Source organism: Pseudonaja textilis, chromosome 4 (genome assembly GCF_049901715.1).
Source record: "Pseudonaja textilis isolate UNSWEBS1 chromosome 4, rPseTex1.2, whole genome shotgun sequence".
NCBI classification, from domain to species: Eukaryota; Metazoa; Chordata; class Lepidosauria; order Squamata; family Elapidae; genus Pseudonaja; species Pseudonaja textilis.
In genome coordinates this window covers 18,187,598-18,206,166 of record NC_141993.1, presented here as the reverse complement: position 1 = coordinate 18,206,166, position 18,569 = coordinate 18,187,598, and the positions used below count along the sequence as shown (strand labels likewise).

At 38.0% G+C, this 18,569-nt stretch overlaps 2 protein-coding genes across 3 annotated transcripts in view; one reads left to right on the top strand and one right to left on the bottom strand.

Annotated features, from left to right (window-relative positions):
• The window catches only part of ADAMTS14 (ADAM metallopeptidase with thrombospondin type 1 motif 14), a 74,650-nt gene extending 61,092 nt beyond the window's left edge, over window positions 1-13,558 (top strand). For both annotated transcript variants that reach the window (XM_087932329.1, XM_026713493.2), the window contains exon 22: window positions 10,628-13,558. In XM_087932329.1, coding sequence (XP_087788455.1) covers window positions 10,628-11,229 — 602 coding nt within the window. In that variant the 3' untranslated portion in view covers window positions 11,230-13,558. The remainder of the gene's footprint in view (window positions 1-10,627) is intronic.
• Window positions 13,559-17,682: 4,124 nt separating this feature from the next.
• Window positions 17,683-18,569, bottom strand: part of LOC113444686 (microsomal triglyceride transfer protein-like) — a 30,527-nt gene continuing 29,640 nt past the window's right edge. The window contains exon 18 of the mRNA XM_026713544.2: window positions 17,683-17,855. Coding sequence (XP_026569329.1) covers window positions 17,714-17,855 — 142 coding nt within the window. The 3' untranslated portion in view covers window positions 17,683-17,713. The remainder of the gene's footprint in view (window positions 17,856-18,569) is intronic.

Genomic DNA, 18,569 nt, shown 5'->3' with positions numbered 1-18,569 from the left:
AGAACAAAGAGAATCTATTCCCAAAATGCATTTGGGATTCCTTGTCATTTTTCTGATCCCCAAACTGAATTTTGAATTACCCCAAACTTTTCTGGAATACAGAGAAGATAGGATGCTCTCAATCTCGTTGTGTAAGTGAATGAATACATTTACTAAAACCTACTAAAACCCTTTTTTTAAACAATCGCTTGCTAAACCAGCAAGCATAATTTGGTTTGCCAGCTATCCAAGTGTGCATAAGTCAGTGAAGCACATTAAACTAATAAAAAACGTAATAGCCAGAAATGGATCTTTGTAAAACAAAATCAGAAAGATGCTGCTGTTATTGTCCAGATAATTATCATCTGCCTAACTACTGAATGGAAATAATGAGAGACGCAATTCTTGAGAAGAACAGAATGATCTTACTTTCCTGGGGACAATAAATTGTTCCTTATGTTACAGTACACCAAGCTTAGTAAATATTTTCATAATGTAGAAAGTATTTAATTTGCTTCCACTAAAAAAATGTACAGTCCCAGGTGAGATGAATGCTGATTCATTGGTATCATTCTTTATACATGTTTATTGCACGTGTTACATGTGCTTGTGGCTTTACATGTGTTTATAGCAGTGGCATTTACTGCTAGGAAAGCCATGTAGGATTAAAGCTTTCCAAGATTGTATTCCTGTCTGCAGTGGTGGGATTCAATTTTTTTTATTACTGGTTCAGTGGGCGTGGCTTGGTAAGCGTGGCAGGGTAAGAAAACTGTAGGTCAGGGGTCCCCAACCACCGGTCCCCGGACCGGTACTGGTCCATGGAACGATTTCTACCGGGCCGCCGGTTTGCTGGGCACCACCATCTTGTTTTGATGAAAAAGTGCTTCCGGCGAGCTTTTCTGGGTAGAAAGCGGCATTTGGGTGCTGAAAGAATCCTCGCGCCTTAGTTTCATTGGGGGGGGGGGTGGCTTCGAACAAAACTAAGGCGCGAGGATTCTTTCAGCACGCATGGCAAGGCAAGCTGAGCGACCGTCCCAAAGCCGTCCCAAAGCCCATCAACACAGGTACAAAGGAGGAGTTGAAGGTGGCGGGGAGAAGCGGGGGACGGCTGGCTGGCCAGTCGCTCGTCTCGCCTTGCCATGCGTGCTGATGCCGGTACCGGGCCGTGGATGATTTTGTGATGCCGGTACCGGGCTGCGGCACAAAAAAGGTTGGAGACCACTGCTGTAGGTGGTATTTGCTGATTCTCTGAACTACTCAAAATTTCCGCTACCGGTTCTCCAGAACTGGTCAGAATCTGCTGAATACCACCTCTGCCTGTCTGTTCAGTCATGTTAGGCTAATATCTACTCAGAAATAAAGTGGATGAGTTAGGGAGGCGTAGTCTTGAGGTAAGTATGTTCAGTTTTTTTTCTTTTTAGTAAAATCAACTGCTATTCAGCATCCTTTAGGTATTTGCAAATAGCCCAGATCTATCTATTCCAGAGGTATCTAAACTTGGCAACTTTGAGACTTGTGGACTTCAACTCCCAGAATTCTGGGAGTCTTAAAGTTGCCAAGTTTGGGGACCCCTGTTCTATTCTGTTCTAAAAGCTGTTTCTTTGCATTAAGTTTAACCACATTTCTGTGTTGGTATTTCTGCTTGCCTGGTTTATATTTTTTACACCGCCTTAAGTCAGGTTGGTGTAATGGTTAAAGACACTGTGCTAAAAATCAGGAGGTATGAGTTGTAGTCCTCATTAGTCAGAGACCCAGCCAGAAGATGATGGCAACCCCTCAGCTCTGGGATGGAGGCAATGGCAACCACTTTAAAAAAATATTGTCAAGAAAAATTATACTGAGATTCTCAGTCATCCAGGTCTTGGTTGTCCCAAATATGTTTTTTTTTCCAAGAGGCAACTGGTCTTTCTTTGTTTTTCCTTGAATATATTTTGCTTCTCATCCAAGAAACTTCTTTTTTTTTTTAAATAATTTTTTTAAATTTTTTAATAACAAAATAAACATAAACATACATAACAAAATAAACATAAACATACCACAAAAAACATAAAAAGATCCTTCTTCATGAATTTACATACAGTACATCGATTGGTTTACCACTTTTTTTTGTGCATCCATTTCCTAGTCACTAGTATAATTATATTACATAATAGCTCATATTATCAATCAATAATTGTATAACCTAATATCATCACTAAAAAAAAAAATCATTTATAATTTTGTTAATTCATATTTTAACGAGATAACTATAGTTTGCTTAATTTATTTTGCAATAAATCATAAGATCATACCAAATCTACCTTAATAATGTTTTATAAAGATAATATTAAGAAAAAAAATTTTTTTTATGCTAAATCTGAATATTCTATCATTATGTTTTATTATCTAACCATTGATAAAAAAGATCCCAAACTTCATAAAATTGTTTATCTTCTTGTTCTCTGATTTCAAATGTCAATTTACTCATTTCAGCACAATCCAATATTTTCTTAATAATTTCTTCTTCTGATGGAATTTTCTCACTCTTCCAGTTCTTAGCAAATACAATCCTAGCCGCTGTTAATATATTTACAATCAAATACTTCAAATTTTTATTATATATATCAGGTAAGATTCCCAATAAAAAAATCTCTGGTTTCAAGTCTATATGTGTCTTTGTCATTTTTTCCAACCATATGTGAATTTTAGTCCAATATTTTCTAGCGTCCTCACAAGTCCACCACATATGGTAGTATGAGCCAGGTATCTGATGACATTTCCAACATTTTTCAGATTTGTTCTTAAACATTCTTGCAATTCTTGTCGGGGGAAAATGCCACCTGTAAAACATCTTATACAAGTTTTCTTTATAAGCTGTTGACATTGTCATTTTATAATTTTGAGACCACAATTTTTCCCAATTCTCCAAATCAATCCCATATCCAAAATTCTTTCCCCAAACAATCATCGTTTCTTTAACTTGTTCCTCCTCTAATAAAATTTCCAACAAATAAGTGTATAATTTTTTAATCATTTTTTCATCAGTACCTGTCAAGATCCTGTCTAAATCAGTCAATTTATCATAAAATCCCTCCGCTTTAGAATCTATAAGATACCTTGAATGTATTTGCGCATATGAAAACCAATTCATCTTTATGCCTTGTTCTTCTAGTTTTTGCATTGTTTTAAGTTCACTCTTTTCATCCAATATTTCCCCATATCTAACTGTTTGTTCCTTCTCATATATTATAGGATAAGAAAAGGCTTCAATAGTTGATAACCAGACTGGGATTTTCAAATAACATTTTCTCTTAATTTTCTCCCAATTCAACCATAAAGACTCCCTTATATAATGCCTTCTAAAATAGCCCTGCGATTTGGTTCCCTTATACCACAGAAAAGCATGCCATCCCAGTAATAAATCATGCCCCTCTAATGTCAACAATCTAGTCTTTCTTAATGTTATCCAATCCTTAACCCACATTAAATTTGCAGCTTGGTAATACAACTCCCAATTCGGAAGGCCAAAACCTCCTCTAATTCTAGCATCTTGCAGAAGTTTTAATTTTATTCTGGCTTTCTTACCTTGCCATATGAACTTCAACACAATTTTATTTAATTCTTCAAAGTAATCTTTACCAAGCCTGATTGGTATGGTTTGGAATAAATATAAAATTCTGGGTAAAATATTCATCTTGATTGTTGATATTCTACCTATCAATGACAATTGTAGATTTTCCCATTTTTTCAAATCAGATGCTATCTGTTGTTTAAGTTTGATATAGTTATTCTCTTTCAATGTAGTACATCTTGACGTCAAATATATCCCCAGATATTTGACCTTATTAAGTAACTTGAATTTTCAATAAATCCGCCAGTTCATCTCTTTGTTTTAATAACATATTCTTTGTCAAGATCTTTGTTTTATCTTTGTTTATTTTCAAACCGGCCATCTCACCATAAATCTCTATCTTTTCCAGTAGCTTTAAAGCTGTTCCTAGAGGATCTTCCAAAATAAAAACCAAGTCATCCGCAAAGGCTTGCAATTTAAATTCCTCCTTCTTAATTTTCATTCCTTTTATATTTGGATCCTCTCTAATGTTTCTATTCAGCACTTCCAAAGTCAATACAAATAACAAAGGTGATAATGGGCAACCTTGTCTTGTGCCTTTTCTTATATTAATAGAATCTGTAAAATCTCCCTCTATCATCACTCTCGCCATTTGTTTGTCATATATGGCTTCTATTGCTTGAATAAATTTTCTAGCAAAGCCCATCTGTTCCAATAACAAAAACATGAATCTCCAATTCACATTATCAAATGCTTTTTGGGCATCTAAAAATACCAAAGCCATTTGTTTTTCAGGGTGTGCCTCGTAATATTCCAAAGTGTCCAGAATTACCCTCATATTATCCCTAATTTGTCTCCTTGGCAGAAATCCATTCTGGTCAGGATGAATAAAGTTATTTAGATATCTTTTGAGCCTTTCTGCCAAGATGGAAGCAAAGATTTTGTAATCTGCATTCAGTAAAGAAATAGGTCTATAGTTCTTAATTTGTGATGGATCAGCCCCTTCTTTTGGAATAAGTGTGAAGGCGGAGCCACGTTGCTGCGATACAGCTGCAATCTTGGGGCTCTGAGATTGCAGCTGATATCTTCGCCCCTGGTCGGTCCTAATGGACCTAAATCATCCCGTAGAGACGGTGATAGTAAGGGGCGCGTTCTGCTGATCCCAGGGACATCGCAAAGTCCCTGGCTGATCCAGAAGAAGCCCTTTTACCATCGGCGAAGAGGCAGCCCCCTTGGCTGCTGAAGCTGTGGCAGCTCCGGAAGAGAGAGAACGTGCATCGGCTGGTGAGAATTTTTTTTTTCGGGAACTCAAGGACACTCTAAAATGAGAAGAATCCTGTAAGACTTAGGACAAAAACTGATGGAACTGATTTAGCGGCGATTTCTTAGAGAGAATGTCAAATTGAGGCTTGGCTTTTTACTTTTACTTTTGTTTTCATTGAACTTCTATTGTGATCTAGTAACTGTAACTAGACTGGTTTCTCCTTTTATATTTATCCAATTTTTCTTTCTTTTTTCCCCCTTTTGATTGTTAATAGTTTTTTTTTTAGAATAGAGGCTCCCTTTAGTAATTTTTTTTTCTTTTAAATATATATATATGCATGTATATTTCCTCTTTTTCCTAGGCTTTTTGGGGAAAGAAGGGGAGTGGACTAAAGAAACTTTGTAACACTGCCAACTAGAGGCTTGAAAATACTTTATTGAAAGTTGAAAAAGCTGTGAAGGAATCCTTTCTCAAGGACACTGGAACTTGATTAGATAGAGGAAGAACACCGGAGAATGTTTTAACAGGTGTTCTTTGGAACTTCTATTATTGAGTACTTGAAGTTTGGCTTTGGAATTTGTGGAGAAGCCATAATAAGAGCCTTGGATAACTAAATAAGATGCAGTGTGCTCTCTTTCTTATCTTTCTTTAGCTGTTTCATCCCTCCTCCTCAACCCCACAGTATTTTGTAATATTTGTATATCCATTTTCTTTTTCTTTTGTTTGACTTTATTTTTAATTTTTAAACTTACTTTTTTTTTTAAAGGGAAAGCCTCAGAATAGCTTTTCTTTTTCTTTTTGCTTATTGGGATTTTTGCCTTTTCTATTTTTTATTTTCATTTTTATTTATTTTTATGGTTATTTTTTTTATTTTTTGAGATCCTACAATTGGACTAGGGTGTGAAGAACCTGAAGAATTCTTTCTTTTTCCTTTTTTTTTTGATCATTGTTTTTAATATTATTGGGTCTTACTCTCTTTTTCTTTTTACTATTCTTAATTTTTATTTTTGAATCATAATTGGCCATCTTACAATAGGATTAAGGTCTAGAAGAACCTGAAGAATCTCCTTTTTTTTTCTTTTTAATCTTCTTTTTCTCCTTCTCTTTTTAATCCTGGACTCTTTATTTTTTATTGGCTTTTTTTTAATGTTTTTCTTCTTCCCAATTGGATTATAATTGGCTACCCTACTGATTGGATTAAAGGAACTTAAAGATCTTGAGTTATTCAAATGAGTAAGAAAACTTTACCTCCTGGCAGTTCAACTTCTGCTCCTGCTTCTCCATCAACTGGAGGACGACTATCAATAATGGCGAAGCAAGATAAAGTACAAATGGATCTAGCAACGATTATACAAGGAATACAATAACTCAAAACAAGCATTGACCAAAGAACAGAGAGTATTGAACAAAGAATTGCAAAGACTGATGAAAAAATTGAAAACTTTCAACAGATGATGGCAAAACAGGAGGAGAGACTCCAAAAAATTGAGGAGAAAGATAAACAAAGAGATGAGACAATTGGAAATATTGTTAGCAAATTAACAACGGTGCAACAAGATATAACTGGGATGTTGAAGTGGGAGATGGATAGGTCAGAATTTTATCTCAGATTTCAAAATATTGAGGAAGAAAAAGGACAGGATTTGGCGGCTGTAATGATAGAAATTCTGGCTGGAGCCTTGGAGATAACAGAGGAAAAGATGATGGACGGAGTAGATGAGATATATCGTGTTTTTACAAGATATGCAATGAGGAATAAGCTACCAAGGGAGATCCATGTCAGATTTACTAAGAAGACTATTAAAACACAAATATTACAAGTCGCAAGAGATAAGGGGCTGAAATATAAAGGTAAAGAGATTATGGTTTTAAAACAAGTCCCCAGAAGAGTGAGAGAGATGAGAAGAGAATATCGATTTTTGACCAAAAAATTATTGGAAAAAGACGTGAATTATAGATGGTTGATCCCAGAAGGATTAATGTTTATATGGCAAGAACAGAGACACAGAATCGACTCAATTGAGAAAGCAGAAATATTCCACAACAAATTTTTGGAAGAAGAGAAATAGAGACAGAAAAAGAAACCTTTGCAATTGAGCCTCAAGAAGACCAGATGAGATCGGGGAAGGAAGAAGGTGCGGTAGGTGGACAAATGGAGACCAAAGAACAACGTGAAGTAAGATCCACAAGAACTGTTAGACCTAAATATAAAACATAACCATGGAGGAAAAAAAATTGATTTCTATGAATATAAATGGATTGAACTCAGCTATTAAAAGAAGAAAAATCTTTCATAAATTAGAGAAGTTAAAATTTGAGATAATTTGCCTACAAGAAGTACATATTAAAAAACAACATCAACGATTATTGGTAAGACCAAAACTGGGGAAAATTTTTACTTCCTTGACTAACTGTAAGAAAAGAGGAGTGGTCCTGTATATTAAAGAAACTATTGTAGCAAAATTGGTTTATACTGATGAAGATGGAAGAGTATTAATGGTTGATATAGTGGATAACAATATAAAAATATTACTTGTTGCAATCTATGCTCCGAACGATAAACAAGAAGAATTTTATAAAAAGTTACATATGAAATTAATTGGACTGGACCATGTCAATATAATTATGATGGGAGATCTTAATGGAATTGTAGATAATAAATTGGACTATACAGCGACAGCATTAAAACAAAATAGAAAGACTCTCCCTAAATCCTTTTTTAAAATGGTAGATGAATTAAATTTAAAAGATATATGGAGAGAAAGAAATGGTAAAACGCAGCAATATACTTTTTATTCAAATAGACATTTATCATGGTCCAGAATAGATATGATTTGGACCTCATCAGAACTAATATCTAACATTCAAGAAATAAATATAGAAATGGGTATATGGGCAGACCATAACCCTATGACAATTAAATGGAAAGGACAAAGAAGAAGATCTAGATGGACATTAAATAACGCTATCTTAAAGGAAAAAGACTTTACACAATGGATGGACAAAGAATTGGCCTTCTTTTTCATTAAAAATAAAAAAGAAGATACTTCAATGCAGAATGTTTGGGATACAATGAAGGCATATGCGAGAGGATTAATAATGGACTATACAAAGAAAAAAAAATATTAGGAAGAGGCAAACTATTAAAGCTTTAGAAGATGATTATAAAAAACTGGAAAAAGAATTGCAGAATATGCCACAGAAAAAAGATATTAAATTCAAAATGGATATAATTAAACGTAAGATGGGTCAGGCGGAGAAAGAGGAGTTGGCACAAAAAATTAAAAGTGCTAAACAGAACTATTTTGAAGATGCAAATAAACCAGGTAGGTGGCTAGCATACAAATTGAGAAAGGAGAAAGAATCTAGGAGAATAGTACAGTTAATAGATGATCAAGGTCAAATTTGTTATGGTAATAAGGAGAAAAAGATAATTATTCAAGACTTTTATGGACAATTATATAAACAGGAGGATTTTGATGAGGAAAGAATTAAGCTTTATCTACAAAATGCTAACCTACCCAAGATACCTGAAGAGACTGAAAAAGTGTTAGAAAGTACCATAACAATGATGGAACTAACGGAAGCACTTAATAGGCAGAATAATGGAAAAGCACCAGGCCCAGATGGGCTCCCGGCAGAATTTTATAAAACATTACAAGAATCGTTGAGCACTCCATTGTTAGAAGTTATGAATGAAGCCATGTTAAATAAGAAAATACCTAAAACATGGTCAGAAGCTTATATCACACTTATTCCAAGAAACTTCTTCAGATGAAACGTCTTCAAGGAAAAACAAAGGAAGTTCAGTTGTCTCCTGAGAAAACATCTTTGGGACTACACTGACTGCTCATTTGAGACTGACTCAAAAGTACAACCCCCAAAACCTGTAAAGATGCTGCTCAGCATCTCTGCTGTTCATCTCATCACCTTCCCTTCTGAGGCTTCAAATGTAACGTTCTATCTTGTTGAGCTACTCGTAAGTTTAACGCGAGTGAAGTGCTTATTCTTGTCTTCCATAAGCAGCGAAGGATAGCCTGTTCTTTTTTTTTTTTTCTGAGCTGGCATTGATTTAAATCAAATGTCTGTGTTGCAAACTTCTTTTTATAAAATGGTTTATCTCGAGAAACAGAAAATATCCCACTTCTAAAGCCTATATAACAGTAGAGCGAGGCTTTTGATGTTGGGATTGACGGTTTCTTCAGAGCAAAAGGCGAAGGGAATGCTCATTACTCATTTATGACTCCTGACACAAATCATCAGTAACACAGATCACGATAAAAATACCACTGGCACCCTGAATTTCTGATAATCCTGTTTAGTTTACTCCATATGTTTCCCTTGAAGATTATTATGTGGTACTATAAATTCTGTGGCTCCTCTTTTGTCTAACCCTGTCTCTTCTCTCTTTCTTTCTCCTTGTTAATAACTCCTACTTCTAGCCTTCTAGTTCTCGTCTATTTGTGTATGCACCCGTGCTACTCTTTCAGTATTGCAAGAATGATGTAGACGTGGTTGATTTAATTTGGATGTACTTGTATATAACGGGGGGTTGTATTTGCATAATATTTATATTATTTTTTTGGACCATGATCGTACCACCCAGAATGTTTATTAGTTATATTTGAGATATTTACCGGTAGTCCTCAACTTATGACCACAATTTGAGCCCAAAATTTCTGTGGATAAATGAGACGTTTGTTAAGTGAATTTTGTTCCATTTTATGACTTTTCTTGCCACAGTTAAGTTAGTAACCCGGTTGTTAAGTGAATCTGGCTTCCCCATTGATTTTGCTTGTCAGGGGGGGTTGCAAAAAAGTGATCAGCGTGACCCCAGGACATTGCAACCGTCATAAATATGAATCAGATGCACCTGAATTTTGATTACATGGTCGTGGGGAATTGTCGTAAGTGTGAAAAACAGTCACAAGTCATGTCATTCAGTACTGTTGGCAACTCTAAAAAGACCATAGAAATATTTTATGAGGGTGACAATGAATTCAGTGAAAGCATCTTAGATTCTGCTTTATGTAAGCACTGGACTGTTTCCACTTCAACTGAAAAGAATGAACTTCTGAAAGCTAGACACTTCAAAAGGAATTCTTTATTGAAAGGAGTAATCCAGATACTAGTCAAAGCAGAATCTACGATGCTTCCAGGCATACAGTAATAGATAAAGGGAGTTAGAAGCCCTCCCCTTATTCGGATGTGGATTTAGTCAAACAAGGAACCGACATGTTAATTACCCCCCCCTCCCCTTTTTCTGGGAACGTATCTTAGAAGAGTTCCCCAGGGAGTATCCTCCAGAGCTGGAATTTTTATGGTCCCTTCCTCCTCTTGCTATCTCTCCAAGAGGTGACAAGTTTCTAGACATCTGGCTCCAGTCCTCCAGTTGTATATCATGTGCAGGTTATACAGATTCAATATAAGATTTAAGATATTCAGGTTACATCCAAAAGGATTACTTGTACAATTCCCCCCCCCTTCTTCTTCCATTGAAGAATGGCAGATACACGGACCTGACAATGAGTCTCAGATTCGGCTACACCCAGGCAGTGCTGGACGTGTTAACTCCCAATAGATCCTTCCGAAGTATTGGAAGTTTGGCTCCAGACTCATGATTTAAATGGGGGTAACTGCTGGAATCCTGACAGCTGTTTAGACGGTCACTAAGTGAACTGTTGTAAGTCAAGGACTTACCTGCATTGTGGTTGTTGTTTTTTTTAACCCTTCCAACTCTGGGCATTTGGCAGCAGTTTGTCTGCCTGAGTAAAGGATATTTTCACATCACTTCAAGAAACCTTTTTGTGATTTTTTTTCTCTTCTCGTCACAGAGGTGTCTTGCCTTGGGGACAAGTCTGTATTCTGCCATATGGAAGTCCTGGCTCGATACTGCTCCATCCCCAGCTACCACAAGCTGTGCTGTGAATCCTGCAGCAAGAAAGTTGCCACCACTGGGCCTCCTGGTGTTGACCGCACAGCCCCTGAGACTGAAGGACAGGAGGGAACTGCCCTTCCCAGCCTTTTGCCACCGCTGCCTTTCCACCCCACAGCTGTGAGTCACCTGCAGAGGATAGAGGCTACCACTCCAAAGGAGACGCAGGCAGCTCATCCCTTGCCCACCAGTTTAACAGCTCACAGCTTATGCCGGGCAACTGCCCCCTGGCACTGTCCTGGCAACACCACCGCAAGAGTTAGAAGATCAGGCCGGCTGTCTTCTCTTCGCCAGCTGACCGCTGGGTGGATTCCTGAGAACCTCCGGATTAACTCAACGTTCCAGTGGTTCCCTTTAATGTTGGACAAAATTTTAGCTGCATCGCAGGGAGACAGCAAATCCTCCCGTGTCTCTTCAGGTGTAGCAGAACAGGGAAGGGACAATGGGGTGTTGGAAGAGCCAGGTGCCATTTCCAGGACCTCCTCCTTGACACTGACATGAGCATGGCTATTTTTTTTGCTAGAAGTCTCTCTCTCTCTCTCCCTCTCCCTCCCTCCTTCTTTCTTTCTTTTTTTCTTTCTTTCTCCACAGATTCTTTGGGGCGCCATCAAGACGTTCCTCCTTTGAGGGATTCAAAGCAATAGCCCATTTGTTTCTAACAGCAACAACATTTCTGCTCTTTTTCTAAAGGCTTAAAAAGCCAAAGAAAGCCAGGAGCGAAAGGGTACAGTTGCAGCTGCCATTTTCCTTACAACGAAAACCCAAGAGTCACTGCCTCTAGTCTAGATTATTTAAGAACATTATCTTCAGTAAGCAGCTTTTTTCTTTAAAGGTGCTAACAAGAGATGTTTTTTTAAAGCAATATAAGGGAACAAAAACGAAGCACCCAAACCCAGGGATCTTGTTTTCTTCCTCTTTGGTTTCTTACCCATTTCTGCTGCTATTCCTGTCATTCTGAAATGGGCTTTTTTATTACATAGCTTTAGCCTGAGTGGAATATGAACCTGTCAGTTTTAAGCCATATGAGGAAGATTTCATGTGGAGGAGAACAGCGAAGAGAACTAGTTTAAAAAAATAGGAGAGGCGTGAATGTACAATTCTGATTAAGTCAGACTCCTAAACCCACAACACAGCATCCAATCTGATTGGTTGGAAGTCTTTGGGAAATTAAAAACTTCATTAGTATGAACATAATGGTTCACTGGTTGGATCAGATCAAATGTCCATTTATTTTAAACGAAAAGGGTTGTCTAGTTGGTCCACCTTATGAAAGCTGGTTTTTTTTTTAAAGGCAGCTCACCTCCCTGCTCAACCTTTATGGGACATGATGAGTAGTACATTTAGAAGGGCCGTGGGTTGAGATGGCCATGGGTGCCAATAGGACTAGAAACAGACAGGATGCTGCCCTCCTTGCCTGGAGTCTTCAAGGAAGAGTTAATCCCTCTAGGATGCTATCACCAAACACATGTTTGGCTTGTCCCAACTCTTACCTGTTCAGTAAGTGCTGGTTGTCTAATTCAGACAACATCTCTGATTCCAGCACTTCATCTATAGCAGCCCTTGGCTAGACAATCACGAGTGATGGCTTTCATAGAAAGGAGCAAGGACAGTAACATGCAATAGACCGCTTTTGCTTCTGAAGTAATGTTATGGGGATAAAAAGGTTGTATATAGAGGATCTTTTTAAAATATTTTGGTTTCTGTTGTGTTTCGTGCTTCATTTCCTTTGAAAGTATTATTTTTCATTGGCATGGGCTGTTTTGGATTCTGCTGGAGGTGGAAAGTGAGAAGTCCAACCTCCCTACTTTTAATATGATATGCGCATCAAGACATTCAGTATACGTTGGATCAGGGATGTCCAATCTTGGTAACTTTAAGACATGCGGACTTCAACTTCCAGAATTCCTCATCTAACCATGCTGGCTGGGGAATTCTGGGAGTTGAAGCCCACAGGTCTTAAAGTTGTCAAGGTTGGACACACTTCATTAGATAATTGACTAAAAACCCATTTAAAAACTGCTCAGTGACACATAACCAGGAATGCATTGGTAGTTTTGACCGTATGTTGAAGAACTTAAGAGGCATGTGCTGTAAGATTACTGTCTATATATGGGGAATGACATACAGGGAAGCTATCAACCTAATGTATTTTAATCACTAAATCAAGCCTCTCTTAAACACCGCATTCCATTCCATATATGATCTTAAATCTCTTTATTTTCAGGGGATGTGGTTGGTTTAGATTTTATAGCAATCACCTTTCCCTTTCAGATTCGCATCACACATGCAAGTTGACAGTCCTTCACTATCTGTCCTTTCTTGTCCCTTTTTAAAATGGTACAAGCATAATCTCAGGGATCAGAACAACTTTTACTTGCAGTAATCTGGCTTAATTTCTCAATTCTCACATTTTTTCCCCCTGTGAGATGATCTGGGTGTGGCTATGAAAAACTTTTTACTAGATCTCCGGCAAGCCTATAATTGTTTGCATTCAGAATAGATATTTAACATTTGCTTTCACTGAAACTCTAGGGAAGATAAAAAGTACACCCCTCACCTTTTGAGCAGCTTGTTTTGAAAGTCCACTGCTGTGGGAAACTGATACTGATTATATAGAATTGTGGGAAAGGAAGTAGGAAGAAGATTGGCATTATAGTTTTATTTGGTTTAAATGATACAGGAAATCCCTTGATAGCAGAGGTCAGAAGCATTCGTATATTTTCAAGGCCATCAGCAAAACACTTGGATGGCTAGTATTGCATTCAGTATGTGAGGCCTGGTACTGAGGCCACACTTGGAATATTGGTTCCAATTTTGGTCACCATGATACAAAAAAAAAAAGATACTGAGACCCTAGAAAGCATGCAGAGAACAGCAACAAAGATGATGAAGGGCCTTGAGGCTAAACCATATGATGAACAATTGAAAGAACTAAGTATGTTTAGCCTAACAAAGAGAAGGATTAGGGGTGACTTGATAGAAGTCTTCCAATACGTGAAGGAGAGCCACAGAGTAGAGGGGGTTGACTTATTCCCCAAAGCACCTGAGAACAGGACAAGGAGCAACAGGTTAAAGAGAGATCCTACTTGGAAGTAAAGAGAAATGTCGTAGCAGTGAGAGCAATAAACCAATGAAACAGCTGGCCTCCCAGAGTTGGTGGATGCTCTATCACTGGAGGTTTTCAAGGAAAGATTGGAAAACCGTTTGTCCGGGATGGAATAAGGACCCCTGACCTGGGTAGCAAGTTGGACCAGAGGTCCATGCCTATGATTCTAAGAAAATAATGTGAACGTTGGCTTCCCTTAATCTCGCATGCTGCCCTCCTCTATGGCCAGTCTCCTTTTCTCTCCTTTCATTCCACTGTTTGCTTTATTCTCATTCTTCTTTTGGCATCTTCCCCTTTAATAGTTATGTCTTCTAGCTTCATAGCAGACATTCTCTATGTTACAATTAGTTTCATTCCTCCTCCAACCCTTTCTTCATCACAACAGCTTAGCCAACAGCTAGCAGAAAAGTCAAGATGAGAACAGGAGGATAAGAATAAGAATCTTTTACCAACAGTGACAGGAAGATAATATTTTTTACGTCACTGTTTACGTCAAGATTACAGTTACATCACTGTTGGTAAAAGATTCTTATTCTTATCCTCCCCGTCTTGAATCAGGAATGCTGTGATAAGAGCTTTCATCCTAGCCATAGTCAAATTCTTTTATTATAATGTAAATACTTATCCAAATCTTTTAGGAACATTTCAAAATTATTGCCTTTGGGATTCAGTTTTCACTTCATCTGTTCCCCTGAGTGTGTCTAACTGAGTTTGAATTGAGAATGCTAATCCATTGAAGTAAGAGGAACTGGTGCAATGAATGTCATTAAAATTTTTATCAAATTATTGAAAGCAGCTGTGAATCTATTCCCGAAAACTGCCTACGTTAGCTATGAGTTTTCCTCTTTCCTAACAGTTTCCACTTGCTGTGTTCATTGTTTGCAGTAGAATCACCAGCCTCAAAAGAGACTACCTAAATCTCTGCAGGCCTTCTATTCTGGACTTGGGTTCCCCCAAAACAGGATCCCAAAGAATATGGAGTATAGCTCTCCACTGAAGCCAAATGTATGCTTATTCTGCCACATTCTAGAAATAGCTCTTTTCAGGATCTAAGAAGAAAATGTACCTTTGAAGATAAATGCATTGTAGCCATCAATGTAAATATATAAAAGCTGTTTCTGTGAATGCCAAGCTCGGCTGTGTCAGAGAGTGCATCACTGAATACTGTTAAAAAATGAGAGTGCTTTTGGTTTGATCAATGGCACCATAGTTCTCTTCCCATTCTCAGTTCCTTGGGTCTGTTGGTTGCTTAGTAACATTACTGGAAATTGGACTGCTTATACCAATAGTCCTAGACTTACAACTAGAATGGAACCTCCCTAATCATGGCCATAAGTCATGGTGATTGTAAATTGAGTCATCCAAGTGACCAGCCCAATTTTGCAATCTTTCTTCAGGGCAAGGGTTATATGAATGCTGTGTTGGTTAAACATTTCTTTTGTAAGGAATTCATTTTTATCAACAAAAGTTTTATAATTGGCTCTCCATTTGGCATTTATAAGGGCTGGAAAAGAATCTGGGGGCAATTTTGACACCAGTTCTTGTGGTCCTCTTAACAGCCACTCCAAGCAAAATGAGTGTTCCAGGATGTGGCACAAATCTCCAAATTAAAAGAAGAAGTGGAAAACAAGCATGTTCTCTTAACCTTGCTTTTGTGAATTCAGACTGTCAGCTCTCGGATTAACAGGAGTGTTGTTTACAAAGACCAGCCTGTGAAAGTGACAGAGTAATTCTCACACTTCAGCAATGTTTGCAACATGAAAGTAGATTTGTGTATGGGAATGTTTTTTCTCCCTCTTAACTCAGAATATTCCTGAATTTGTTCCATTAAGAATTTTAAAGCTGACAAGGGTGTTACCTGTACCATTATAATAAATAGACCTCTTATTTCAGTGAACCATAAATGAAGAGTTTGGCGTCCTTACAAAGAATTGTTATCACCAGCCAGGCTATGATTTCCTCATTCTGTCATAGTGTCAGCTATTTTTCCTCTACCAATGTTTATTGTGTTCCCCCTCCATTTATTATTATTTTAAAACCCTTTGGACATTATCCAGAGACCTGTTTCTCAAAATAGTACTAAGCATTGAGAAGTGTACTGCAAAATCAAAGTGAAATGTTCTACCACCATGTTCCCTCAACCCTTGGAGATATCTGGGCAAAGAAAATATTAGGTGAATTGCATTGCTATAATATGAAGAAAATGTTTATCTTCCTCCACCCTCTCCAATAACCCCTTTTCATTATATAAAAGACGGTTGTCCATTTATATCACGTTACCACGGAGACATGAAACTATGCAGAAGAGTCCAGTTGAAATGTTTCTTTAAAAATAATATTTTTTTTGTCTCTGGCTTCCATTCAGGAGAATGTTATCAGATAAATCCAATAATCAAAGAGTTGTAAACTTGACAAATATTACCGTGTGTAAGAGTTTTGTAAATATGAGATTTGGATTTTTAATGGTATTTATTATTTTTTATTATTTTGGGGCTGGGGGGTGAGAAGAGAGACTCTGTAACTCTGTAAAAGAAAATGGGCAATTCATAAAGGACTGATGTTTTCTTTATAAAAAGAAGGAATACAATCTATGAGTAACTCAAAGTGGCTGAATGGTCATTGATTTAGGGCCATTTATGTTTGATTTGGGTGGGCATGGGAGGATCTGTTTAAAGCTAAGCTGGCAAGGGATAACTGCATAGCCTTGGAATTTGTATGGTATATACTACATGCTGTGAGGTATTGGTGAAACTTGGATAGTCCTCAAGTGTTAGTTGAGGTGAGGGAGACATCACCAACACCAAAAATTCAAAAGAAGCAGAGATCTCTGTCCGTACTCAACTAATTAATGGGAAGTAATATTTAAGAGAGGTGAGACAAAGGTATAGAAGAATGGAACACATCCTTTCTAAAATCATCTATAAGATTTTTAGATAGATGGGAAGAAAGTCCACTATCCTATACTTCCCATGGTGGAGAACCAAGCGATATTTGGTTTCTTCTCTCACTTTGAAACATGACATTTCAGTAGAAGGATTATGACTCAGCTGCTGGAGGAATTATCTTTCTGAATTCAAAGCCAACTGACCTAACGGTTGTGTCATCTTGGGAGTGTGATTTCCACTGAGAAATAATGAATTTACTTCAATTATTTTAAAAGGAATTGGAATACTGTGCCAATATTATAAGCCTAAATCTAGAAGGCACGGATTTCAGACTTTTCCCTAGGATTCCTTGAGGTTTCCACCTATGTTAATAATTTCTCTGCATTTGGATGAAAGTGGATGAATTTTCATACTTCATCAAAACTTCAAGCCTAGTTGTGCCCCTCTGGGATTGCAGGAATAGATTGAATTGTCAACTGAAGCGTTTGAACTAAAAATGCCAAATGTCTGTAAAATATGGGCTCTTTCACCCCTGCGAAAGGCCAGAAGAAAATAGAAACATTGGGAAATGGTATTATGAAGCATGCGCAAAGTGCACATTTATCCAATCAAGCTGTGTGAGGCTATGCTGTTTTAAAATAATGTTATGAAAGGAAGGGAATTACAGGCTTCTGTAGACTAATGATAGGCTTCACCATTGCAACACAGTTGGACCATGGATTGGACAGGTGGACTCTAAAGCTTTGCTGGCTGCGGAACTCTGGGAGTTGAAGTCCACAAGTCTTAAAGTTGCCAAGGTTGGAGACCCCTGCTCTAAAGGTTTCAGGTCAGCTTTGTGTAATGTTTGGCCTTTGTTTTACCTTCCCTGTTAAAGAACAAGGCTCTGGGTTCCCCATTTTAAAACTACAATGTAGATCAGATACGAAAGGCGAGAGAAAAAAAAAAAACCCAGCAAGCCTGTGCTACAACAAACCCCGCGCTGCTTTTATTATTATTATTTCCCTGCGAGCAGGTCTTTACACATTTCAGAGTTGGCTCTGTAGAAAGGAAACCCATGCCCAGACATGGTACCCCGTCTCCCTTTGCGAACGTGAGTGTTATAGTTTGCAGACGATTCAGAGATGAAAAACTTCTCCCTGGCAGGAGGAAAAAAGTGAAAGGTACATGAAACGAATCTCATCCAATGTGTAGCATCTGCTATGTGGGAACTATCCTATGCATGTAAAATTAACATCATCAGTAGTTGTAAGGAGTGGGGTTTGCTCTCTGTTTATATTCTAGGGCTGTGATGGCGAGCCTATGGCACGTGTGCCAGAAGTGGCACGCAGAGCCATCTTTGCCGGCATGCAAGCCGTCGCCCCAGAGCAGGTCCACTACGCAGGCGTGTGCACCACCCACCCACCAGTTGATAGGTAGCTGCCGCGCATGTGTGGGGGCAGGGCGCATGCAGGAAACATGCACGCATGTGCAGAGATGCTTAGTCCACTTGGGGGGAGTCACGCACACATGTGCAGGGGGCATGGGAGGCCCCATGGGCATTGCCTTATGGGTGCCGGCACATGCACTTTTGGCACACGAGGACAGAAAGGTTAGCCATCACTGCTCTAGCCCTGTACAGTGTCGGTGGGTCTTGGAAATTCTTTGGTTGGGCTCTTTACTGTTTAGCTTGTTTGGCAGTTCCTTGATTGGGGTATTGTTTACTTCTTGGTTGTTGGTCTGATATTAATCTTGAAATTAATCTATGCTCATCTGGGTGCTGATTGCAGGTGGGGAGGAGTTTTGGTTTTATTCATTTATTTATAGACTTCCCAACCAAAGAACCTCCAAGATCACCCTCACTACCCTTACAG